Here is a 27488-nt window from a genome sequence, read left to right on the forward strand (position 1 = left end):
AAATCGTAGTGGCCTGTTCTGGTTCTGATTGCTGTGGTGTATTGAAAGGCTCCTTCCACTGCAGCTGTGAGATGAGGCAACTCTGGCTGGAGAAAAGGGAACTGCTTTCACTGGGCTCTGTGCTTGGACTTGAGTTTTTTATGATTTTACCTCAGGTTCTGCCGGTGTTGGAAGATCTCAGTGGATTGCACATTGTTTTTCTCAATACTTAAGGTACTTTCTGAGTTTTTTATGGCCCTGATATTAAATGTCAGAGATTTTCTAGCATGAAAGTTTCCTCTTACTCTCTTTACTAAGACCAGCTGTGTCAGATGGTAAGAGTATTTTCCCTAGTACTTCTTTTTTGCTTTTTTGTTTTCCCCCTGGAAATAAGGAGTGAATTACATTTGAAAGGAAAACTTTGCATTCCATTTGGTGTAGTTGAGCCCTCCTGCAGTGGCCACCTGCCTGAAAAACTGCATCACTGTGACACTGGCAGCATGGGAGCCCTTTGCAGTGATGGGAAACTCAGTCACATCCTGTTTCTGTATTTTCAGTGAAAGGAAAAGAAGTTCTGTTGTTCTCTGAGCTTTGAAAGGCTGCTTATTGCTCTGTTCATGTGCTTACACTTTTCCCCTGCAAGGGATGTGCCTGATGCCCAGCTTTCCTTTTTCTCTGCCTCCTCCATGTGGCAGGAGCAATGACAGCTCTGGGAGGACACACAGCTCAAGCTTTTGCTTTCTGGTATGTTCTGAATGTGTCTTCCTCCTCCTGAGAAGAAGGAGAGTAAGAAAACTGTAGAAGGGGACACATGTCTTCTCTCCAGCACCTTCAAATGTCTGTAGGCCACCTTGAATTCCATATTTTTCCATTGAGATCAGCAAGAAGAGAGGAGAAGAGATCTGATGAAGGAGAAAAAAGAGAAATAAAGGATACAACAATTATGATTACGTTTTTTGAGCTGGGTAGATTGGAGCTCTGCTTTCAGGTGTTCTTGATTTGCATATTCATTGTTTTAGTTGTATCAAGGGAGGTGGTAATGGGGATGTCTGAAGTATTTGTTTGCATGTAAATAGGTGAAGTTGTCCTTTCTAGATGTAATTTAAATAAAGAGGCATTAAAATATTTCATGTCAATCTATACACACACACACACTTCGAAAAACCCAAAAGCCAACAAACAACACTTTTAAAGAAATACATCAGCTCCATTTTTCCTCTGAGGTATTTGCATTTGTGTGTTACGTACCCAGATGAGGGCTGGTAAATACTTGCCAAATACTGGTCAGATATCCTCTTGTGTAGCTGTAAACGCATAGGTGTAAATTATTTTGACATAATAAAAATCCTCGCATTTAAAATGTATTTTATTTAAAGAATTAAATATTCCTTTGAAAAGCTCTTTGGAAGAAAAGATTGTCTTAATAGCTTTTGGGCAAGATTTATAGCATTGTGCTAAATTTAAGTGAAATTGTAAATACTGGAAAGCGATTGCTTCTGCCCACTCCTTGGTAAGTGACTGTAAGGAAGCTGCTCTGGAGCAGCAGAGAGATTGCTGCTTTTTCCATTCCTGAATTTCCTGCTCCATTCTTCATTAGTCTGATGCATATCTTAATCATCCTCTGAGCATGGCTGGCCCTGACTCTCTCCTTGAAAGCTTTACTATTAGCATAGTATTTGGCGTGGTAAAACCTTTGCTATAAATGTTCTTCTGTGGCTTTAGCAGCACCCATACCCTTCTGTTTGAAAAGAACACAGTAAACCTTGACTGAGTCTGAATTCCTTTATTGTGTCTTTTTACTGGCATGGAGACTGGTGAAAGTTGAAACACTGGTACAGTAACAGAAACAACATGCAGTGTGCTGTTCCACAAGCCCCTGTTAGCGAGAGAAAAGCCATTTGGTTTCTTTCCATTTGAATTGTACAAACACAGTTTTAAAAATCACACCCACTATAAAATTAGCAAAGCCTTAGTCTTTGTGAAGTAAAAAAAGAGTGCTGTAACTTTTTCAGATGGGGTGGTTTATATGGGTTGAATTGAATTATTTGTTTGGATGGAAATAGGAAGACGCTGACATTCCAGTGTGACAATACGAAATAATATTTTGAGTTTATAGCAGTAGCTTAAAATGGACAAGATCAATACAGTAGATCAATACTTTAACAAACATAAAGCATATAAAATGTACATTATTTTCTTTTTAATGAAGAGTTGCACTGGACTGCAACAGTGTTTAACATGCTATTTGTTGTTTATGAGACCAATATAAAAATATTCAATAAAATATTGAATATCAAAACCAATATTCAATACTCTAAATTTATGGAATAAATTTTTAGGATAAAAGCTACCAGCCAAGATGATGAGCTAATAAGGTGGGTAAGTATATATATATATATATATATATATATATATATATATATAATCTTTCCAGATAAAACAAGTCTGATCTCGGTTATCTAAAATCCAATGATTAGGACAATTTTGTGATGGAGACAAGTAGTGAGACATCACCAGCCTAAGTTTGAAGTCCTTGCAAGGGAGTAGAAAGAAGCAGAGCTCGGTGTGGTCTGTGGGGTATTTGCAGAGCTCAGTGTGGTCTGTGGGTATTTGAATCCTTCTGCAGCATGTCTCGGTAAGTGACGGGTACCTGGATTTCAGCTGGGTTTGGAGACACTATGACTCCTCATTTTGCAGAGAAGACATGGTATTATAGACTGATTCTTGGGATGCTTGTTATGTTTCTCTGATGCTTGTTTACCTGGTCTCCAAATCCTTTGGGAGAACAAGTAGCAGGATCAGTAAGGCAGCAGCCAAAGTTCTCCTCCAGGCAGCCTCATGAAGTGAGTGGCTTCTTCTACCAACTCAACTGTAACTGGCCTGGCTTAGCCTGAGGTGTCCCAAATGTCTAATAGTGGGTCTCACACTGCCTCTTCAAGGGCTCCCTGATCTTCTCAGGAAATTTTTCCAAGGAGAGGGGGAATGCTGCTTTTCTCAGACCTGAATTCCTTCCATTGTACACCCTGGACCCTGAATAGGCAATTCTTAATTATTAGGCAATTAATTAATTGCCTATTAATTAATTCTTAATTAATAGGCAATTCTTCAATTAATCTGCTCTTTGTCTCTTTAAAAGTAACAGAAGTCCTGCAGTGTGGGACTTTCTAGCCAAGTGTGGTTTTTTTCCAGCCTATTGCAGTAGTGAGTTCCTGGTTTTTCCCTGTAGTGCAGCTAAAAACGTAGTCTTGACCTGAAGCAAATGTTCCCAACCTCAGTGATGGTCAATATAGCAGATGTTTTGTTGCATCATTCACCCCTGGAGGCAGGAAGGCTTTTTGCTTCTCAGTGTGCTAAAAGTTTTTGAAGACTTTGAAGTCAAGTTTCTGTAAAATTTGGAAATGTTCCTATTTGGGAGGCTTCTGTATAGGCCTTTGCATTTCCAGGGGAATGTACTTTGAGTATTGTGGGGATAATACCAGGCTGTCTCTGGTACTGTTGATGAAGGTAGTTTCTGAACAGTATTTACCACATTGAGAATTGTAGAAAGACATTGATATTATGGCTATTTCACTTTGCATTGTTACAACAGGCTGAAGTTCGGGGCTTCAACCCTGTTGAGGGTTCACCTAACTAATACATCCCATCCTCTGATAGTCATCTGGGTTTGCCAGTTTAGGACAGAAATGTTCCGAGCTCCACATGTGCAGAGAGTATGCTTAAACATGCTTAAGAGTATCTTAAACAGCTAAACTTTTCAAATTTCTGTAACTCACTAGATGTAACAGAAAAGATGAAGGATCCTCATATTCCTATCAACAAAGTTCTCTGTTTTTCAGGAGATGTGACACAGTAGCTGAGATGGAGAGACATTCATGAGCAGAAGTTTAGTTTTCATCAGTAAGTGACACTGCATTAGCATGTAGTGTTGTTTAGGAGCATCACCAGCTGAGAATCCATCTTTGTGCTAGTCATTATACTTCTTTAAAACTGGATATTGTGCTTGTTCATTTTCTTTTCATTCCCACCTGCTGATACTCAGAGTAGCAGCTTTGAGAGCTTAAAATAGTTACTCAAAAGAAAAAACAAGCACACCTCAAAATAACTACATGGAACTACATGGAAAGAGACATCCATATGCATATTTTGCAACTTATCCAGCCCTTTTTTCCTGCCTAGCACATACAGGTTCCTGTATTTGAAAGAATCATGTGATTTATGAGGAGCAAATACTTATGTTTTTGCTGTGAATCCTATGCAGGTTGAAGATTGAATTGAGTTCTTACAGGGCTTGGGAAGAGCTGTTGGTGTGGAGGCAACTGTGTGGCAGAAGCTTGATGGTAAAGAAGATAAGGCAGTGGCAGAAAGCTTATTTTGAGAGCACAGCTATTTATCCTTTCTTATCAAGTGCATTCCAGAGGAAGAATTACATGATACAAAGTTGATTGATAAGGTCTGGCAGGAATTTTGCCTTTTTTGATAACTGCTTCCATCATAGCACAGAATGAGGGATATCAACAAGTAGGGATGAACTACAGAGTAATCTTGTATTGGAAGGGATCTCTGAAGTTGTAGTCCAACATGCTACTCAAATCAAGGACAGCTTAAGAGTTAGACTAGATAGACTGTACCCCTTGTTCAGCTGGATTTTGAATATTAGTATGGTGGGTTGAGCGCTGGCCACTAAATTCCACAGCCTGTTTGGTTACTCTGCACTGGTCTTAACCACTCTTGCAGAGAAAATGAACAGCTTTTCAAAGTACAGGATTTCTTTTTCTGGGAAATGTACACACTCAAATCCACTTGAGATGAGAAGACAGTTAAAAATGGATGCTTGAACATCTGTGTCATTTATATATCCTGTCTGAAGAAAAAGTACCTTGGAGTACCAAATCCTCATCTGAATGTAGAGATGAAAAGAGGGGTTTGGAATGTGCAATCCCACTGGCTTTTTCTACTGCAACAACAGCCACAACTTTTGAGAATGGGTTTGGAAGGGGTCCTGGGAGTCAATTCCTGCCCTATTCTTCAAGGAAGCATGCTGTGGTTATAGAAGGAGACTGAGATTGATAATGTGCAGTCATAGCAAAAATGTGAGATTGATTGAAGTGCAGTCATAGCAAAAATGAATTTTAAGCAGAATAGGTAAGCATTTTAATCCAAAACTGCAACTACCCAGAATAGTATTGAAATTAAAAAAAAAAAAATCTTGGGGAACATTCTGTAGCCTCACTCTTACAAGAATTTTATTTGGAGGCAAAATTTCTCCCTCCATATTTTAGGAAAGTATTCCCTGCAGGTGACTGTAAGTGGCATTTAGCTGTTCTTGTTTAGCAGATAAAGTGTTCCTCAAATTTGTTTTGAGTGTTGTGGGTTTGTTTGAGTTAGGTTTTTTGTTTGATTGTTTTATGACTACTTAATTATGGGTTGTGTGAATTTACCTTAAAAAAAGAAGTGTAATATTGGGAGTCCTCATTCTTGATTTAAGTTTAAAAAGAAATGTCAGCTCGTTCTGAAGTACTGAATACCACATTTTACCCTAAGTTCTTGTTGAATTTTTTTTTTACTTAATTTCTAATTCTGAGACTTCATATTCTTGCAAAAATAATTTAAGTTAGTTTCCAAAATATTAGTAAAGGTATTTTTGTCTCAATTTCGCTCATTGTTCTGTGAATAATGTACTGCATGCTAAATAGTTTCTTGTGGTACAATATCAGTAATGGTTCAAGCCCTAATAAAATTGTGAAGCCTATTGTATTTGTGTCTCATACCTCATCTACTTTGCACTTCACTGCTGTGAAACATTTAGCAGATAGAAGTGAAACACAGAACTCTGTGCAGCGATGGGAAACAGAAAAATATATTGGTAGTATGTTTTCTTTGATTAAATTGTGGTTGGCACATGGGGGCAGGACTATTTGGCAAACCTTACTGTTACTTTTAAGAAGAGAATGGTGTGACATTAGTGTTTCTATGATCCTAGATTTTTTTGGATAAAGTTTTAATTTTTTCATTATTTTTATATCAACTTTTTTTTGTAGAAAATAAACCAAAACAGAGAAGTATAAACATGGGGCCAAGTCTCCTTCTGTGTCTGGTTGTGATTAGAATTGCAGACAATTCTTAAAAATTTAAAAGTAAACACAAGTGTTGGCCTTGCAGAAGTTCTATAAATATCTAATTTCATTATTTGTATTATTTCCCAATGTCATGATGCAAAGCTTATATAAACTTCAATATGAAGTTTTTTTGTCTTAATAAAAGTATAAGGAAAAGCCTATGTTAATGTGGCTTACTCTAGACAGTTTCAGTGATGTTCATGATAGTTGGCAGTAAACATTGATGTGCAGATACAGATTTGTGAAGTTTTGAAGCAAAGGTTTAATAAAAATCCATGTTGTTACTAATTTTTTATACTGTTTAGATCAAGAGAAAGTTATTTTGAGTGAAAGGCTTAAAAATTTAAATAGCATTTACTTGCACATATACTGGCAACTGGTATTGTTTTGAGGGATTTCACAACTAACTTTACTTGTTCATTTTCTGGAATCTGTAGTGATAGCAAGTCAGTTTCTTACATCTCTAAACAAACAATTTTATGCCAAACAAAACAAATTGTCCAGAAAACGTTGAAATGCTTCTTCTAGTTTTTGAGCATTTGTGAGTCAGTTCTGATATAACTAGATCAAAAGTTCTTCTCTGTAGAAATAAGCTAATTAAAAAGAAAAGAAATATCTATACACACACACACACACAAATTTGTAAAGTATCAGTTATGAATGCTGATGCAACTTCCTGAAAAGAAGTAATTGTATTACCATCTTCTGTTCTTTGCTAAAATTTATTTGGTGGGTTTTTTTCAGATAAACACCAAACTTTTTTTTACTCGCTAAGCTTTCTTTATTTTTTGCTGATATTGATTTCTATTGTATCATCTCAGTCTTGAAACTAAATATTTTGATTTTTGAATTTGAAGGTTGTTTTTTTTAAAAAAAAATCGCCACTATACAGTAGACTGTCCTTTTGTGACAATCAAGATGTGGCTAAAAATACAGGAGCATGTCCCTTAAGCCTTTTTGTATCTGGGTGAAAAATAAAATACTTCAAGTTCAGAAAATGAAATCCACTGCAATTGCTGTTCTTTTATATCTGTGGGGAAGTAGCCTGGTTGAAAATAAGATAGAACTTGCTGTAATGTGTGCTGTGATATCTTCATTTTACAGGGGGCATCAGCACATGGACTGTGTTTTACACAAGGAAGACTTGATGAGTGTGGGTTGGGAGATGCTGATTCTGGCATGCAGTGTTAACACATGGCACCTGCACTTTGGTGGAACATTGTTGTGGGTATCAGCACTAAGTAATGTGCTTTCTGTGTCTGACAATCACAGAAAGGACTTTAGAATTTACTTATGTTAAAAAAAGGAGAGGGAACAAGCTTAAAGTGACTGAAAATGATGTAGAAGTGTCCAAAGTGACCGAAGTGTCACTGAGAAGGGCGTGTGCCAAAGGATTTAAACCAAAGATCAAATAGATGCTGGTTTGCTTGCAACATCTGTAAGTGTAAAACTGGAGGTGGAACATGGCAATTCAGTACAACTCTGTGAGTTGCCCAACACTTTTTTTGCCCAAGTATAATTGTGTAAGCTTCTTCATTCAGTCTCACAAAGGATGACTCGTTACACCAGAGACGTGGTGAATTACATATGTACATACTCATACATCATCATATTTTCCATCCCTATTTAATTGCTACCACCCAAAATGATTGTTAGGATATTCTCAGCTGCAGAAGTCTTCCAGAAATCATAAGAGAAATAATAAGTTCTGTGAATCGTGTACCAAAGAAGAACAATGATCTCCTTCTCTCTGGGGCAGTGTGCCAAGAACACAATGAAGTGCTTCAGTGTCTGAGAACATATGTCGTAGGGCTAAATGAGGACATGCACAAGGCACCTGACATTCCTTTGGGAATGTTATTTTTAAGACAAACAAGTTGATTCATTTCTGTGAGAAGTTTAAAGTGTTCTAGATATGATGCAGCCAAATTTGTAGATTTCAAGTCCTTTTGCAGAAACAGTGAATTACTGTTTCCAGGGGTTACTGAGTTTTAAGGGCTGGAGACTGTCTGTTTGGGAGTTGGCCTTATATTCTGCATTTATTAACTTGGTGGAAGTGGTAAAAACTAAGTAATAAAATCCACCCCTATGCATATTTACTCAGGATTTTGAGGAGTATTTGGTAAACTCTGGTATGCCAGTATTAAATTGGAAGTTTAATATTGATGATAACCCCTGGGAAGCTTAATTCTGGAAGACAAGATCTCATCTGTTTCTTCACGGAGTTCTCTTTTCTTTAATTTGCTTTAATATTTAGACCGGCAATCAGAGTGTATTGTAGACACTAGCTAGATATGATTGTTACTTTTCTGTGCATACTGACTTGTCCGGTTTTCGGCTGTTTGAAGGGCCTGGAAAGGCCCGGAGTGGCCTTGGGGCAGCCCGCGTATCAAAGGACGAGAAGAGGCTTCAGTTCTTCTTTCAGTGTTTATGTTTATTAAATGTTTATCTAAAAGATTTTCTTTCGGCCCGACAGAGGTCTGCTCAGCAGCCAGCCATGAGCACACTGTCCTGCCCTCCGGACAGTCACCTATCTTTATACCCATAGTTACGTGTACAATATTTATCATTTTTCCCCAATCCTTTTTATTCTTATTGTCCGGTGCACTTTCAGTAATGACCAATCCCAAAGTGCCACCATCACCACAGAAGATGAAGAAGAAGAAGAAGAAGGACAGGACACGCCCCAATTCCTCCATCTTACTTCTCTAAACCCCCCTGTACAGAAATCTTAAACCCTGTGTCTCACCCTCTAATTAACTAATCCCTTCACCATTCACCCCGGTGAAATCCTCCTATCCTCATACAGGTGTCGTCTCCCGTGTAGGATCAAAGTCCAGCCACCAGACACTTCTGGCAACATTCCAGGACTCCCGAGCCCCCCAAGGGTGGTCTCGGTGGCTCGGCACCTCAGTCCTGAGGTGCTGAGATCCCACACTGACTTAACAATCTACTGAATGGTAGAGTACACAGAGAAGGAAACAATCATTTGAAGGGCCAGAACATTTAAAAACAAAGTTCTGAAGAACATAAAAGAAAAAAAATATCAACTCATATTGAAGCACCTAAACTATATATTTGTCAAAGCCTTCAGGATGTATTTGAAAACATGAAACTGTAAATGGTCTAGGAGTCATAAATCATAACTAGGGTCATATTTAGACATCTGGATTTAGATGCTTAGAAGTGAAAATCTTGATGATTGTATTAGAGTGCTTTCGTTATATTTGTCCCACCTAATTGATTAGGTTTTATTTGTTTTAAGGCAAGTAAAAGAATTTCAAAAGAATAGTCAACAGAACTCATATTTAAGTGTGGCTTCCGTTTTGTAATAAAAAATTAAGGCAGATTAGGAGAGAAAGCTAAAGCAGCAAGCTTATGGCTTGGGCCATATATAATTGGGCTCTATAGGAACACTGTTAAAACAAGGATTTAATGACACCATACACATCTAGTGATAGAGAATAAACTGCTTTTGGGATAACTAACTCAATGCTACAGCTGATGGGACTGAACCCAAGTTGGATGTAGATGTTCAAGCTAACATGGCAAGTGCTAGCTGAGTAGTAAATACAGTTCAGCTTTTTTTGTTCTGGGTATATGCCTCTATTGCAGAATTTGCTAAAAAACATTAGCATAGTTGTCACCATTGTCTGTGGCTTCATGAAAGCCACTGCAATACACACCTTCAGGTGTGAGATAAGGCAGGCTCTGCCTCCCTCACGGTCTTGAGATATACTACAAAGCCTATGACAGACAGGGCAGAGTGGCTGACCTCCAGTGCCTGTGTTCTGCAGATGTTGTTAAGGTGGCAAGAGGAATGGGAGTCAGTAAGGGCTGGTCACAGTCCTTCCTTGATGGCACAGTGCTGTGGGGGCAGGCAGCAGGAGCCTGCCCCTGCCTTGTGGCAGTGTACTTTGGGATGTACTTCAGGGACTGCTCAGACTCCCAAAAGGGATTTATCCTGGCATTGCTCTAGTGGGGACTTGCTCTTTGTACTCACACCTGTGACCACGGGGTTATCTGGGTACTGGTGTTTCTGCCACAAAAAAAGGGAGAGGCCTGCAAGTGATGATAAACTCCAGGACAGATGGACTCACATTTGCAGGAAATGAGCATGTGCTGTTAGAAATAAGCCTGAGACATCTGTTTTCAGTCTGCTGTAAGGTTTAGAGCTCTTCAGATCCTTATTCTGGAGAAGCCAGCCAAACAGCATCCCATACTGGCCTACTTTCCTTCTCTCCAAAGAATGAGGGATTAGTTGATGTTCTTCGTTTCTTTGTTAACAGTTTAAAGGCTGGATGACTTTTGAAGTAAGCTAAACAAAAGTTGAGATTTAATTATTTTCCTGGTGCTTGTTGTTAAAGATTGTTATTGAAGCTTCCCATGAAGTACAAAAGAATTTTGAGTTAATAACAGCATCTGGAAATTAGACTAACAAGGAGACAAGGGGCAACATCTGCCCTCCTCAATTGCTCTGACTCTGTCAAATATCCAGCTCCTTTAGCAGCACAGTTGCCCAATTGGCTTTGTGGAGTGCAAGAGCTTTCTACATTCCTCTGAAGTGTCCAGCATTGCTACTGGGAGAGATAGATCTATGTTGCTTAGACTGTGGACAAGGAAAACAATTTATCTGGATTTCTTCAGCCCTCTACTGACTTGAAAAATCTTGTCTGTGAGCATAAGCATGCCAGGATTGTTTCTTATTCTTCATTATTTCAAGTGGAAAATGGACCTCAGCAAAAGGATTCCAGCCAGTGAAGCTCTGTGTTCTTGCTTAAAACTGAACAAAGTTAAAAGCTGTGTATATTTGGCGGTTCCTGCAGTCTTGGAAGAGCATCCACGGATTTACTCAGTTGGTCTCAAAATGTACTTTCCTCTTTACTTGTTTCCTTGTCCCTATGGAGATAATTAACTAAGTGTTATATGAAAAAAATAAGGCCTGGATGTTTGGAACAGTGCATTGATAATTCTGACCTTTGCTCTTTAAACACCTTGTTCATCCATAAATTTTTATTGGATGCATAAGCACTTTTGGATTCTGAATTTTTAAAAATTACTTCTACCAGTAAATCCATCTTGAAAAATAGTTATATTCTTGAAGCAATGCCTGCATTGCACTACATAGGCTGCAGCATTAATTTCAAATGGAAAAAACGTCATACTGGTAAATTGTGTCTTAATGTCTACAAATGTGGTTTGTCCAGTTGAGTTTTTGTTTAACTGTTAAGGTGAAAGTCTTTCTGTTCCACTCAGCCTACTTTTACTACTCAAACCCAGATTTTTGACAGACCTTTAATATCATTTGCTGGTAATTTCTGCTACAGTATGTCTATGTTGAGTGATCTGCTTTGCCAGTAACAAAAATACTTCTTCCCTTCAGAATAATTGTGCATGACATCATTTGTACATGTATTATGAACTGTGTATATTTGATATGGTAAAACACTGAAAATGTTGATATTCAGTGCTGCTGTTTTCATATTTAGCAAAAAATTATTTTTTCAACTAATTATTAATAAAAACAAAAACAGAACCAAGCAGCACCTTCTGTAATTGACAAGTAGGAAGAATTGTTCTGCAGTTCTTTTGAGATCTGCTCTAAATTCTTGAAAGTTGGAGGTGGAATTCAACCAGTGTTTTTACAAATTAATTACCATAGGAATAAAGGATTGAAGTGGTCCATTTATATTGAATTAAGCCTATGAACATTTATGCAGCTGCTCATTAGACACTCATCAAAACTCACGTTAGAGCAAGTTATATTTGTTTGCCTCCACTACTGGAAGACTGATTGATACAGTGATGTTTCTTAATGTCTTGTGTAAATATATTAATGTATTATTTATCCCCATTGGTTGTAGTACCAGTATTGAACTTTCATGTAAATATTTTTTATGTATTCAAAGAGACCTCATTTTTTTACCAGCTGATGCAGGGAGCCCATATAAGCCAGACATTTCTGTTTTGCTTTCCTAACTTTAGTTCTCTGTCATCCTAATTGTTATAGTGTCCTCTCTGTGCATGCATCACAGTTTTGAGTTAAACTTCCAGGAACAGGAGTGATTTGAGCTGCACAGAGCAGACTCCTGGAAGGAGAGGCTTTGTATTGAGGCAATTCTATGGCCTCTAGACATTGAAGCATTCTATGGCCTCTGTTTTTACTACAACTGTATCACTTGAAAGGAATTGTACCTGCTCTTTTACAATAAACAAGCCTAGACATTATTTCCTTCTTTTGTCATTTCCGGGTTTTAACTCTGCATTTATAGCTCTACCCTACCCCCAAAATGCATCATTTCTATACTGATAAATTTCATCCTACTGACATTTGTCCAGTACTCAAAGCAATCCAGATCTGCTGGCTGCTCTTTCTCCTTATTAATGATGTTCCACCAGCTTCTGACAGCACCTGTTTTGGCACCATTTATTACCAAAATTTGAACTATAAATATGTACAAGCACACAGAACACTCTTATTTTATCTTTTCTTTTTATATACTAGTACTTCTCAGTTGCATATTGCCTGCCATCTGTTTTGGGGTGTTTCTTAGGTATCTTACAATTCTTGTAATCCCATTCTATTCCCACTCAAATATGGTTAGGGCACAATTAATGCTATGTTAAATCCATTTGTATTGTAATTAATTTGTTGATTGGTTAAATCTCAGTTTGACGGGATGTTCTTTGATAAATGTACTTTGCATTTTATCCCATTTTTACATGTGATGCAAGATTTTTTTTTTCTTGGACATTTATCCTGATATCAGCTAAGTAAGGTAGCTAATTTCATCATTTCTTTGACACAAATGTTAGATTTCTCTTTTCCTAGGCTAGTCTAGTCTCTGCTATGTCTTACTTTTTGTCTTCCATTTATCAGAGCCCTAAAACACAGGACTGCTTTATCACACTGATGTTCAGTGTTTTTTGCATAGGACAGGTCCCTCAGTAGTGAGATTGGTCACTAGTCTGTCATGTTTTTGTTACTTCTGTAATATCCAGTCTCATTTCCTACCCTATTATTTCATTCTGTTTCCCAAGATAATTTCTTTAGTGCACAAATATGTTAATTGTGCCAAACTAGCCATTTGTTGTTTTTTAGCTGAAGTAGTTTCCACACATCATTAGTCTGTTTTTCTTACCTGCTCCCCAACCTCCTATATTCTGTTAAGTTTTGGGTTTCTCTGTGATACCTCCTAGTGACTACCTACTGATTTTATCCTCTCTCTTATACTTGTGAAGAGGCTTGAGGCTTCCAAGTGTTGGGGTAATTTGTGGTGGTGGTGTTGTTATTCTTGAGGCTTGTAGTTGTTTTTGTGTGTGTGTGTGGTTGGTTTTTGTTTTGTTTTAATATTGCTTTCAGTAGACGTCATTTTTTCAAGTCCTGTATTGGGATGTAGTTGACTGAGTTTGGGACAAATATACCTGTTTCACACATTCTGCTTGATAACTGTTAATGGCAAAGGTTATTTCTTAGACAATATGGAATTCCTGGCATTTATTCAAAAAGGTTATCAGTATTTTTAAATCCTAACAGTGGTTGAGGTCAAGATTTTCCTTTTCCCATTCAGGAATTTAAAAATTATCAAGTGCATTGTCAGCATAACGTATTTCTCACAGTCAGGCTTTGATGCCCGCACAGACTTCTGACTCTGCATGGATGTAGAGTTTGGAGAGGCGTATGAATGTGATGGAGCAGGAAGAAGAGAGCAGGACAAGACACTTGCACTAAAGTCCTTTTGCCAGTAGTTGCCATGTTCTGCCTGTGAACCTTGAAATATGCTTTAAGAGAACAAAATGACAGTTAAGATATGATGTGGTTGAAATAGATTTCCTCTTGATTTCTTACAACCTATCTGCAACATTGCAATAAAACAATTTGAAACAACAGAGGGTCTTGAAAAACTCAAAGGGCTGATAGGGTTGAAATTAGATTAGCAGTAGTCTGTTGTGCTGAAATCTCCCTCTGTGAGCAAGCAGCAGGGAAGATGATGAGGATTTAGGCCTCAGGAAAAGTCATCTAATTGCTGATTACCACCAATTACTTTCCCAAATTCCTTTCCTCAGCTACTGGAATAGTAGAATACTGGAACTATATTTATCAGCCAGCTGTCCAGGGAGATTGCTGTGTAGAAGTTGGCTGGAACTCTCAAATCCTGGATCTGAGTGGTTCTAGGGGTATTGTAAATATCACAGATGAGATGCTGCACTCCCTAATGCCAGTATAAGTTTTGTTAATGACTTGCTAAGGTCAGAATTTTCCTTGTACTTACATATGTGTTGGACTTTCTTTTGGTGGTATTCTGAGGGTGGGAAAGAATTTGATTGTTTATCTGTAATGGTGCTGAATGGCTCTCAAACTGATCTGGTGCTTCATCTGGATTCGCTTTCACAAGGAACAATGTGGAACAAAACTCTTGAATTTTTTTTTTTTAATTGAAATCAGAAGTCTTGAAAGCCCTCCTATTCTTCTGATTCATATGAAGGAAGGGCTGGCAACTGCACGTTTTCTCAATTGAAGCAAGTTATCAGATTTTGAATATGCTACAATATATCAGCACTGCTCTGGGTAATAATGCAGTCATTATCAAAGGTATGCTGCAAGGCATCATGGACTGACATTTTCAAATCACCGTGTAAATCTGCCTGACACAGCTTTAAAAGAAATAAAACAAGACTGAAAGCTCCAGTGTTTAGTCTAAAAACACACATGGCCATGGTTGCTGTTTTAGCCTATGTGGGCTAACCGTGGAAGCCTTTTGTCAGCCCTCTGGCCCACTGAGTGGTGTCAGCTTGATTTGTGTGTTAATTTGCTGACTTTTCAGTTTGATGCTTTCCATTAAAATTCACATAAAGAGCCTGTGTGTTTTTGCTTTATTTAGCAGCTTTTCCAAATCTAAATGCTCTTCCAAAGACCGCCCTTGATATCCCTGAAACTAAGAGGAAGAGCTTTCAACATTTATTCACTGTTGGAATAATTTATTTGCCATTTATATGATACTGAAAGGATGAAGGCAGATGGGGAGCCTTGTTAAGTGATGATATAACCTAACACAGGGAAGAAACACAGTGGCAGTTTTACAAGATTTTTTCCTTTATGGAAAAATTCTGACTGAAATTATCAATGTTGTAAGCTATGAACCAATAAGCATCAGGACACCCTCCAGTCTTCCTGGCACCAAAGACTGTCCCATTTAAGTTAAAGGATCCTCCTCACTTTAGTTCATATATCCCTGCTTTTTAGGTCTGGTTTGCTTGAGGAAGATGACTTGTTACTGGCAGAGGCTTCCAGGAACCAGCCCTGGCCTGGGTCGCAATCCAGACTTGCAGCTAGGATGGTGTTTTGACACCATTTTTGCCTGTCTGTTGATGGCATGTGTAATTGCCATCTGTGGTGATTTTCTTGGCATAGTTGAGCTGCCTTCCTTCCTGAAAGAGATCCCTTCCAAAATATAAGTTGCTTGAGCAGTTCAGCTGGCATTTTAATGTTGGATAAACAGCTAATCCTGTAGTCTTCATCTGGCCCGAATGGTGCCCCTCATGCTCTTCTAATAAGAAAAGATCTACAGGACCATGAGTGGGCATTGGGGTGTTTATTTTCAAACAGCTGGTGAAATCATGCTGTGGTTACTGCATGTCAGAAACTGAAGGGTCACACATTGGAAATGTCCCTTCCAAGAACAGCTCCAAAAGTCATTCCTTGCGTCACTAACATTATATCTGTTTCTTGAGTCAAGACTAATCAAAAAATGTACCCTCAGGAAGTGGTGAGAAGATTTGAATTTGCTGTAAGGTAGAAAACTCACAAATTCCCATTGGACTTCTGGTAAAAACAGAAAGATTGTTTAGAAGCAGTCATCAAATATTATTTCCCTAGCTGAAATGAATGTCCGTCTGTGTCTGAAAACGAAAATATTACCCTTTATGTCACTATTTAACATTTAACATTGTTAAAAACCTACCATATTGCATATCTCAAGGCACAATTCATGGATGATGTAAGTCTTTGTCCTGACCTGTTGCTGCAGCTGAAGCTCCCAGTGATTGCAGCAAAGCTAAGATCAGGCCCATAGTGGAGAGGCCTCTAAAGTTCTCTATAACCTTTTCACAATAATTTAAAAAATGTAGTTTTTCATTTTTCTCCACTGAATGCTGTGTCCTGTTTTCCTTTCTACAGGCAGAGTCACCCCCGAACAGCTCAGCTCATACATTCAGCTTTTCCAAAACAATCTCAAAGCTTTGGAGAACCACTGTGGTCTTCTACAGCTTGTGCTGGCCACAGTCCAGACTTTGAAACACCCCCAGACTTCCAAATGGGACAATTTCCTTGCCTTTGAGCGATTACTTCTGCAGGTATGTTTAATATTTTGATTTTCCATTGCATTCTGTAGCTTGTATTTTTTTATGAAGAACTGCATTGGGATGTCTTGCTACGAAGCTGTTCCTTATTACCAAATGGGTAAAAGGAATAGTAACCTACATATTTATTCTTTTATAGCTGTGTCTAAGAAATTATATATATATAAACAAAAGAGTAGGCATTAAAGGTGAAGCATATCAGTAATCTGAATAGGGTGACATTTTTACATTTATATGAAGTTTCAAGAAGATATTGATTCTGGTATTGCCTAGGCTTGTTGTTATCATTATCATTATCATTGTCATTATCATTATTATTATATGCTTCTTGAGGTAACATGCTGAATCAAATGCAGAGAGGAGTTTGTTACTATGTAAGTGTAAAACTTGTTTAATTTTTTGAGTTGGAAATTCCACACACCAGGAGAGTGAGGTTTCTCTGGTTCAAAACTGTCATCTAACCTCAGTTTTTCCCACCATCACATTTTTTATGGCATCCTGTCTCTGACCACAGTATTATTTACATACCATTTTCTGTCACATTTGGATTGCTCTCAGGAAATTAAGAGTTAGTGGTATTTTGAACTTTATCCTACTAACCTTTGGAGATGTACCAAACAAAGGAGGAGCTTTTTCTAAGAACCTAGTAAAGCTAATTTCTGCTGAAGTTCACAGAAAGCTCAAAACTTTTCTTCCTGTACTATTTATTGTTTTAACCATCTTCTGAAACCCTAACAAGAGGCATGTCTTGATGAGTAAACTCTCAATGAAGTTAATGAGTCAGCTTTAAATGAGTGAAAACCAGATACCTCTGTAAAAATCAGGTGTCTGGAACAACCAACCAATTTGATTTTCCTCTTCATCTCTGGCAGCAGGGTACAGTCCCTGGTCCTTCAAGAAGAATATGCCCATACTTCATTTCATAGCTTTGTAGTCAATGGCTTCCTGCAAGGTTTGGAAAGCAAAAAACTGTGAAACTTAGTAGCAAGCTCTTGTCTAAATTCACTTCCAAAACTGTTGTCTCTTGGTAAGACTGAAATATTTTGGAGTATCATAGGTAAATTTATTTATTAAAAAAAGGAAAAACACCTCAGGTAAAAGAATTCATTCTAGCCATTCTATAGTTCTTCTGTAGAGGATGGGACTAACAGCCCATAGTCCCCTTCTCTCTCCCACAGTGAGTCATGTCACATAGCTCTTCTCAGAGGCTGACTAAGTTCCATCTTAAAACCAGTTCAGCTTTAGAACTAAAATAAAGCTGCAAGTTCAGCATTGTTTTCACAACAACAGACAGCTGCCTATATAAAAGCCATGCAGTAAATCAGCAGAGAATGGGAAAACAGAGGTAAGGAACAACCAAACTACATATTTCATGAAAAAGAAATGTTTAACAAGCACTCTTATAATCGTAGGTGGCTTTGGATTATACCCTCTTGCCTTCCACCATCATATTAAGGTAAACTGTGTTAGCCAAAGCAAACTTTCTAGGCTAGCATTTCTAACTGTTCCTGAAGCACATACTTGTTTTCAGTAGCTCAAGCAACAGTTATTTTGAATTATATAGACTATTTTGAAGACAAAATCTGACATGCGTTATCTGCTTCTGAGTGCATGGCCTGTCTTTACACTGTTTACAGAGGTATGTAGGGAGAGCAAAGTGTTGCGACCCAGAAGACATTAGCGATATTTTTATTTTAAAAAAATCATCCAGGGCATTACTTTGTGAATGGTTGGTACATAGCACACTGCACTAAATTTGGTGCTGTGATAGTTTATTTCAGCAGTACTACTGAGAAATTCTTTAGCATATTTGTTATGTTTCATATAGTTTAAAATAATAAATCTTAAAGAATCCTCAATAAAAAGTACTTGTTTCAACATGAAAGCAGTATTGTTTCTATTGTATATTGGAACAACATTGAAGACAACTGTTTGTAAAAGATCTACTGGGACTAATATTGTTAGATTCTGCCAATGTAGGAATTCTAGATTTTCTGCTGATGGATGCATGTCAGATTCCAGCTGATGCTAAAGGAGATATTGCAGTAAAAACAGTTGATGGTAGAATCTCAGATTTCCCAAAAAAATAAATCTGCACAGTGCTGGAATTTTTGTTGTTACTGCATCTCTCTGATGGCTCTCATGATTCTCTGCTTAATCTAGTTTGTGCTTTTCAGAAAAAAACCACATTGTTAATAAGAAACCTTTTGTCTAACTATTACACTGAATAACCTTTTTGGTTTTTTCTTTTTCTCTCTGCTCCTTGTTTTATCCTTTTCAATTGCAAGTACTCAGTTGAATAAATGGTCTGCTAGAGGTCAAAACATCCCACTTTACTATTTTGTCATAACTAAAATCTCTACATTTTTCCAGACTGATGTTGGCTCATTAAATTTTTTACATCTGCATCAAGGAAGTTTGATTTTGACGGAAGGTCTGCTAAAAGTGCAGCTGCATACTTAGCACAGTGCCGTTCTCTCCTTTACTGGGATGGATGAGTAGTTTGAGAGTGAAATTAGATTTCAATGGAATCATAGTGTTGACCTCAAAGGAAAGAGGATCATGATCTAAGAGTAATGCATCAAAGTAATTCATTTTGTCATTCACAGGTTTTCTCTGTGTTTTACTGCTCTACCTCTGCACATGATAGAGCTTTCATTACTGAGGAGTTTTAAATGCTGTGTGAATTGAAACAGTTTGTCCTATTTACCTAGGAGATATCCTACCCCACTGCATTTTTTTTCTCTTGAGATCCTCTTTCTGTTTTTTCTCATTCTAACCATCCATAAAACTGATAAATGGGAAAGGGAACAGAGACCAAATGCTGCACCACGCAGCCTGTAACTCTCCAGTATTCCTCATGTGACTGCCTTGTTTCCCTGCAAGTGAAGATTTAATATTTAGGGAGGTAACAGAGTGTTGCCACTCCATACTTTTTAGCTATATTCCCTGTTCCTCTAAAATGTGTGTCTTTGTGGGGAGAGGATTTAAACCTCTGGTTAAAGGACTTAAGCCTTTTGCATTTTCCGAGTTCTGCCACGCTATCTGGTCCTTTTCTTGGGCCCATGAAATACAAAAGCACAGGAGGAGCTCTCTCCACAGTAAACAAAATGTGACACTGTGAGAGAAAAAAACCTTGCTGTTTTTAACATATACTACTCATATATTTACTGAGCAGGGATTTTTGCCTCCAAATTCAGTTTAAAAGTACCCAGCAGATAGTGAGAATAGGACCATAATGTGCCTCAAGGGAAAATGTCTTTCCTCCTGCATGGCACTACTCTAAAATTGCTGGTTTGGTGCTACCTCTTAGAATTTGCTGAATCCTTCTGGCATAACTTATTCTCAAGATTTAAGAGTAAAGTACTTGTCATACTGAGTAGAAGTCTTATTTTATTAACCCCCACCATTTTGAATTCCAAGATTAGGATTTTTTTCAGTGACCCTTCCCAAAAGAGGAAGCTGTCTTTCTTCTTTAGGATGAGGACATTCCCTTCTTTTTTAAGGTATCTGGGGTAAACTTCCTTCTAAAACTGCAAATGTACCAGCATTGTTGTCTTAGAATAGCTGAATTGACAAAAATAAGTGTATCTGAAAGATTATTAAATTCATTGCTATTATAGTGTTGGAGAGGGAAATCTTGCTTCTTGAGATTTTTTGTGCCACAAAGTTTTTGCACCAGCTGTCCAACATTTCACAATTTTCTGGGAAATTAGACAGCTTCAGCATTGATGTAAAAACCATGATGCTACCATTGGATCTCAGAACTGTCAAAATTTTGTTTTCTGATGCTGATTAATGTCACATAATCTCAAGAGTAATTTGAATCAAATTAATAATAAAGAATAGTATAAAAACCCACAAACCAAACAAATTCAAAAAATCAATCCATAACCAAAAATTGTTAACACTTTCACAGTTTCATCCTATAGATCGGTGGATATAACTACCTTTGTGATGCCTATCTGACTAAAAGTCCTTTCAGCTACCATAAAAAAGAGAACATTAATATTTTAGCAAAAGCAACTGGAATTTTTAGTCACTCCTAGTAGTAATACAAGTAGGTCAAATACTTTGGTGGTGGAAGCTGTGTGCATACACTTAGGTGGAGAGCTCTTGACAGTACAGTATTTTCATGTTTAAAATTCCAACTACTAATTAGTACTAATTTGTTGCTGTAAAATTTGTCAGAATACAGATTTTATTGTTGTCCTTGGTGTCTTGAGAAACAGAAAGTACAAACATGTTTTTAAGGAAACAGAGACTTAATGCCAGATGTCATTCCAATGTGTTTATTTTCCTTTTGGCAGAAAGTGGTTATGAGTTTAATCAATGACATCATTTTCTTATGAATATTAGCATTCAAACTTGGAAAAAAAAAGTAGAAAAATCTGCTGAGTATTTCATATTGTAGTTAATGTTTTAGTAGCAAGATTTAATAGCTAGGGTGTTAGTAACCACATCATCCTGTGCTGTGATTCTTTGCCATTTTTACAAATGTAAGGTACACAACTCATTACTTAATCAAGGATGGCATTATTATTTATTTGCACATAATAGGTTAGGCGTTCCTCACACACGCATGCCTGCACAGAAACCTTTGCCAATACATTTGGAAATTCTTAAGACAGCTTACAAATTTCCCCTGCCTAGAACTCAATGTAGTTTTTAGACTCCTCAGCTTTTCTACAGTATACAGTAGTCACTAGGTAACATTTATTGACTCTAAACTGGTGTATACCAAGAGCTTAAGCATGGGCTTCAGTCTGCTGAAGCAAGCAGTTTACTAGAAAGAAGTGAGAAAATAGAAAAGCTTTTGTAGTTCTTGCTCTTGCTCTGCAAGAGTAATTAATGTCAGCTGTTGAGAGACCTTCACTTCTACAAAGACTAGATTAAGATCAGTGACATTCCTTGTTGTTATTATTTATATTGCTTTTTCTATGTGTAATTTATAATTACATAGCTCAGCTCAGTGCAATAAATTATCTTTTTGGTGGCCTACAATGCTGATCAGTTAATCTCTTCAGAAGTGATATTCCAACAGTATTTGGAAAGACCCATAGTGTTAGCTGTCCACAATTAGAGATTTTACATTTTAAAAATAAATCTTGAAATTAGCTCAGTTACTTTTCAACATAAAGCTACATATGGAATGAATTGTCTTGGTGGGAGTCTTGCATGATACCATGGTGATTGCAAAGGTCATCCTCTGGAATTTGGTATCCTTGGATGAAACTGTAGTTTGGACACTGATACACATTCTGTCTTACACAACTAAACAATCAAATGTAATTTGTTGATTAAGTAAAAATAGTCATGTATCAATTACTTAAGCCTTCAAATTATTTACTGTTAGTTCTTATTTAGCCATCTGTTTGTTAGACTTATTGCATTTACACTGCAGTCAACTCCATTACATGCAAACCCATTTGGATTCTTCCTTTAACTTCTTAAGCATTTATTCTACATGAAATTTATATTAAATTTCATGGCCTTTCATAAAAACTGGTATATACAAACCCTGAAGTATCTTGACACCTGTCTCACATGGTCTCAATTCCTTTTGCTTGCTCAGTGCCTCTTATGCTCATGCTACCTTGTTTTTAACTGGAATTCAGATGTGTTTATGTGTTTCTTAAACATTTCTATAAAGCAGAGCCCTAAATTGCTGAAGACATCTTGGTACTACAGCAATAGAGGTAAAAGAGCGAACTAAGTTTAAGGAAGTGATGAGTTCTTTTCAGAGTGTTTGGTTTTGTGTCACCATCTATGACACTCCATAGAGAAGGAGCTTGTTGGCTATAATCCATATTCCATGGGCTTAGGGAGCTTAGTTATGGGTCATTTCCCAGTTTGACATGCCAGGATTAAGGCATTCCAAGTGGTTCTGCTCAGAAAGAAAGATATGTATGTGCATATATATACACATATAAATTATTTTATTCTATATGTATATGTGGAATTCTTCTTGTTAAAATAGTTTCCTGTATGTAGAATGCTCTTACTCAGACTACTTTGAAAGTACAAATAAGATACAGTTAAGGATTGTTTTAACATTAAATAAATGCTTTGAGAGTAAATAGAAGCTGTCTTTATTGGCAGTTTATTAATCTGTTGAAAGAAAACTATTTGAAGTTTTTCTAACTCTGGCTGACAAGGGGTTAAAATATTTTAAGTGTGGTTACCATAGCACACGGGAATTAAGAATATCTTTCAGTATTCTTGTCAAAGAAATGGTCTGAAAATTGCCAAGTATTTGGTCTGAAAATTGCCAAGTATTGCCATTATGGCTCTCATTTAAAACACAATGATCTCCCTCCCTCACCCTCTGAAAGGGCTAATATTTTGTATCCAGACACAGGTCACCTAGAACCTCTAAAATGAGCACTAAATGAAGAAATGGCTTTCTTACCTGAACAAATGTCAACATCTGAAAAAATTTTAAAGCCTTATGGGAAGGGGTGAAACATATTAAGTCAATTGAAACTGTTAAATTAATGTTCTATGTACAAATCAAAAATACTTCTTGTAAAATAAAAGAATCCCAGTGTATAAATTATTGTAATAGGAGCCAGGTTTTCAGGGAGGGTAGCAGAAAACCACTATCACCCCTCTACACGAATGCACTTTCTTTTGTTAGAGGTTTAAGCAATTAATACTTTTTACTTGCCAGGTTTTTCAGATAACATGTTGTGGTTACATGGCAGCTGCTCTCTGGTGAAGCCATGCTGCAGAAGGGCAGCATTACTCCCGGTGTCATATGAACACTGCCACCAGTGAAACCCAGAGTCCTTCACCAGTCTGGGAATCCCTGTGCAGAGCTATGGCCCTGCCTGTCACTTGCCATTCTCTCTCCTCTGTGACTTTCCTCCTTAAAATGTAACATTAACTCCTTACTTTTCTGAAAGAGTTGATATTAACTGTGCCAAAAATTGGGTGCCCACAATGCCTCCCAGTATATGTAGAGGAGTAGTGAGGAGATGCAGTATTAATAATATTGAATAAATCATAATAAATCATCATTTATTCTTTGACTGATAATTGTGCTCCAAGAGGCAAAGCTTCTGTTGCATGTATTGCCAGTAAGTCCTTGCTTTGCTCTACACAGTGCTCCAGTGATGAGTTGCCTACTACCTGGTTTCCTTTAGATGCAGGATCTGGTTTCCAGTGTCTGCTTCTTAAGGAGATTGGTACCACCCTCACAAAAAAAAAAAAAAAATGTCTAGCTTCTTTCTGGTTTTACTTGTACAGGATAGGCTGTCATACATTAAATATGTTTTAAAAAGCACTTTTCCTACATGGAATTGTCTTCAATAGCCTGGACAAATGTCATGGCTTATTAACCCACAGAAAAATGGCATGCATTATTTTGGATCCAACAAAGTGGAGGAGTCAAGAACTCTTGGCAGCAGCATCTTGTATATTGGAAGGCAGGGACTTGTAAGCAGTGCCTTTTAAGATGTTGCTTTGTGGTCACAGGTAAGCAGTATGAGACTTGAGATTCCTTTAGTTCATCTTTTTGCCTCTTAACTACAGAAATCCCATTAGCAATGCCTATTCATCAGCCTCCTGATAGACAAGTTAATTATCAAGGCTTTGCTGAATACTGAATCAAGTGTGTTTTTGTGGTGTTGTCTCTGCTAATAAGCTCATCAATTTGATCTTAATTGAGTGTTACTGTCAGGCAAACTCATATATGAATAGAGATGGGGAAGTAGACAGCTCCATTTGAATTCTAGCATTTTATTTTGTATCAATTTCATTCACTATGCTACTCATAGTTATTTGATAAAAATACTTGTTTGGTGTACTTTTTAATGCTTTCAGTCAAAATGGTTCACTCAGCTTGTCTTAGGCTAGGTAGGGAAGGCAAGGGGTTTTTCTTGAGCTATGTAGGATTTCTTAGCTAATAATTGTAATTGGATATTGCCCCCTTTTTAAAGCCAGACTGTGTTTGCCTTCGGATTTTTTGTGCTTTCACTAACTATACTGTAGTCTTAAAGGAAATGAGCATTGCCTTATTTTTACAGCCCCTCTGTCCTCCTTCCCAACAGATACTGTTGTAATAATAATGAAGTCAACACCACAAAGCACAGTGTATAGTGAGAACTTTATTCATAGGAACTGCTTATCATAGGGTTTCTTAGCTCAAAGGCAATAATCACCTATCAAATCTCTTATCTGCAAACCAGTTTGATAGTGCCAGCACTGTAAATGTGGGTTTGAGTGTGATTATATTAGTCTGTCAGTTTGGTTTTCCTTCCTTTGGAGGGTATACTTGATTATTTCCTACAGACTAGCAAGAAGAAAGCAGAGAAACAACACAGAGTAAAGCTAGTGGAAAACTTTACTGTGAGCAATATCCAAAATTAACGGGGCTGCCACTGTTTGTCTCCCCATGTTAATGAGTCCTATTAACTTTCAACAGGCCCCCCACACTTCCTTGGGTCAGAGATTTCTAAGCACATGGATCATGCATAGACATAGAGGTGCATTTTCAGCAGGAAAACAAGTATATTCTTTAATTTGATTTTGCTTATTTAATGAAAAACAAGGTGGTGTTAATTTTCTGAGCTTTCAGGCCAGCTAAGATCAGGGTGGTCTAGCACTTAACTTCTTTTTCTGACTTAAGATTTTGTCTTTTATGTGGTGAAGTGGAACTGGCAGTGTGTTGGAGAACTCACAAAACTTTTATTTTCAATGAAAACCCCTGTGCCAAAGGAAGCTACACAAAAAGACACTAGTACACAACAAGCTGATTGTGGCTGGTCTAGCTGTGGAGCTAGGGTAGATTTTTTTCATTATAAATTATAACATAATTGTTTGTATATGTATAGACTTGCTTGCTATTGTTTTTTCATTTCCAGCAAAGAAGGCAGGCTCAGCTCTCCTTCTCTAGGTTAGAAAAGCAAATCATGTTTGAAAGCAGCATGCTGATTTGGCCAGCAAAAACTAGTGGGATTTTACCTTTGCAGTAGGTAATGGAGAATCATTTTTAAAATCAAATCTGGCTTGCCACTGCCTGTATAGTACTTACTGCCAAACATGAGTTTTCCTGGGAAATGAAAAGAGGTTTTCCTCTAGGGGTTGTCTTTCTTTAGGTTTTCTCCAGTTCACATCTCTTCAGCAACCAGTTACCTTACATTGCCATGAAGTTTCTTTAGGGACTCACTCTGTCTAAAAAGATGCCTCTTCAGAAGCCTCCCTATTTCACTCCATGGCACCATATTTGAGTAGAAGAGCATCAAAGTCAGCATACCATAGACCTGACAAAAGTGCATTTAACAAGACTGTAATAAGACTGCTTGATTCTCATTTGTATCCCACCTTCCTCCAAAAAGCAGAAGGAAGTATTTTCTCCATACTAGAAATTACCTGCATTTCCTATTCTGAAGCTTCTGTAGCGTTGTAGTCTCTGTTTACTCTTTTGTCTATTTAATAAAAATGCTTTGTTAAATAAAAATGTGGTAGGCATGGGAGAAAAAATTAAATTTCCAGGATGTTTCCCCTGCACCACCTCATCCCAGATTGTTTGCCTTTGTGTGCCTTTAAAACAAATAGCATGTTGTTCTGTGAGTGTTCTGTAATTTAAAGTAGTGGTGTTGCCTGCAGAAATGAAGGGTTCTGTACACACGTAAAACTTGTATGGTATTTTCTAATGAAATATGACAGCCCATTTGTGCAGCTGTGTCTAATAAGGCATGAATACATTTAACTGCTGTTTATGTCCTCACACTATTTGTTTGAAGTACAGAAATGCTGTACATTCACATTAAGCAATTCAGTATAGAAATCTAACTTGGACTGACTATTGATGGGAAGTATTTCATGATTTTGTAGCAGGTTAAAACATATGGTTATAGTTACAATAAATAAATTACTTGGTCCATAAACCATTGCCATTCAGCACAACTGTCAGGTTGATGTAGGTTTATTCTTCAGGAAAATAAAATGTAGATAACAGATAAGTAGTCTCTGGGGAAGGGAAAAGTTTCAAATTCTTTTTAACGAGGGCACTTGGAAGAGAAGAGGAGAAGGTAATGTTCCAGAGATGAGAAACTCTCCAAACATGGCTTAATTCTATTCATCAGTTTTTCTTCTATATTTCTTCTCTACCCATCCTCAAGTCTAGGGAAAATGAGGTAGCTGCTAAGCCATAGGCAGCAAAGGATTCAGGCGTGTTTCATAGTTGCATCTGATTTATCCTTGCATAGTACTGTTGCCTTTTCTGAACAGAGCAGAAATATTCTTCTCTGATAAAATTAATGAATGGAGCAGAAATGTTCTTCTCTGATAAAAAATAAGGAGCATTTTCTTTCAGGTTTAAAAAAAAAAATTGTCTCTGGCATTATCTGAATTTCTTAACCCAGTATTCTTCTGCAGCACAGAAACAGAGATAAGAGAGTTGAGTTTGGGAAGATATAGATACTGTATTAAACTACCTGTAACTATTAATAGCTGTAGATATTTATTAAATGTATGTAAATCTGCTCAGAATATTGTTTTCCAGTAACAGTATCAGAGTATGGTTAACATAAAGGATCCCTGAGGAAGACTGGCAGAGATCCTCAACTGACTTTTCATTAACATATATTTTAATTATGGCTTTGGTGTCCCTGATGACCAGGCTCTCACTGGCATGAGTTTTTTTAAGTTCTGTTTGGTTTTGAAAGTATATTTTTAAAAATCCTTCATTCTTACATCTGTTTTAACAGATATGGTTATGAAAAAAACTCTGCAAGTCTCTGCTTACATCCCAAACAAATAATATTTAAGAAGCTAAAGTTCTTGGTATCATGTACCACTAGTTAAAGTTCATTATCTCTACTGCACAGTAGCCTCAGCTGGACATAACTCTTCGGATTGTAATTATATGATTCATAGGAATAAATGTCAAAATATATGTTCTAGTAGAAAAGAAAAGAAAAGAAAAGAAAAGAAAAGAAAAGAAAAGAAAAGAAAAGAAAAGAAAAGAAAAGAAAAGAAAAGAAAAGAAAAGAAAAGAAAAGAAAAGAAAAGAAAAGAAAAGAAAAG

General features: G+C 37.2%; 1 protein-coding gene across 4 annotated transcripts in view; it reads left to right on the plus strand.

Annotated features, from left to right (window-relative positions):
- SCFD2 (sec1 family domain containing 2) overlaps nucleotides 1–27488 on the plus strand; it is a 188353-nt gene that overhangs the window by 31499 nt on the left and 129366 nt on the right. For all 4 annotated transcript variants that reach the window (XM_074541503.1, XM_074541501.1, XM_074541502.1 and 1 more), the window contains one exon: nucleotides 16273–16448. In XM_074541503.1, the coding sequence (XP_074397604.1) occupies nucleotides 16273–16448 (176 nt within the window). The remainder of the gene's footprint in view (nucleotides 1–16272; nucleotides 16449–27488) is intronic.

Source organism: Zonotrichia albicollis, chromosome 5 (genome assembly GCF_047830755.1).
Source record: "Zonotrichia albicollis isolate bZonAlb1 chromosome 5, bZonAlb1.hap1, whole genome shotgun sequence".
In the NCBI taxonomy this organism is placed as follows: Eukaryota; Metazoa; Chordata; class Aves; order Passeriformes; family Passerellidae; genus Zonotrichia; species Zonotrichia albicollis.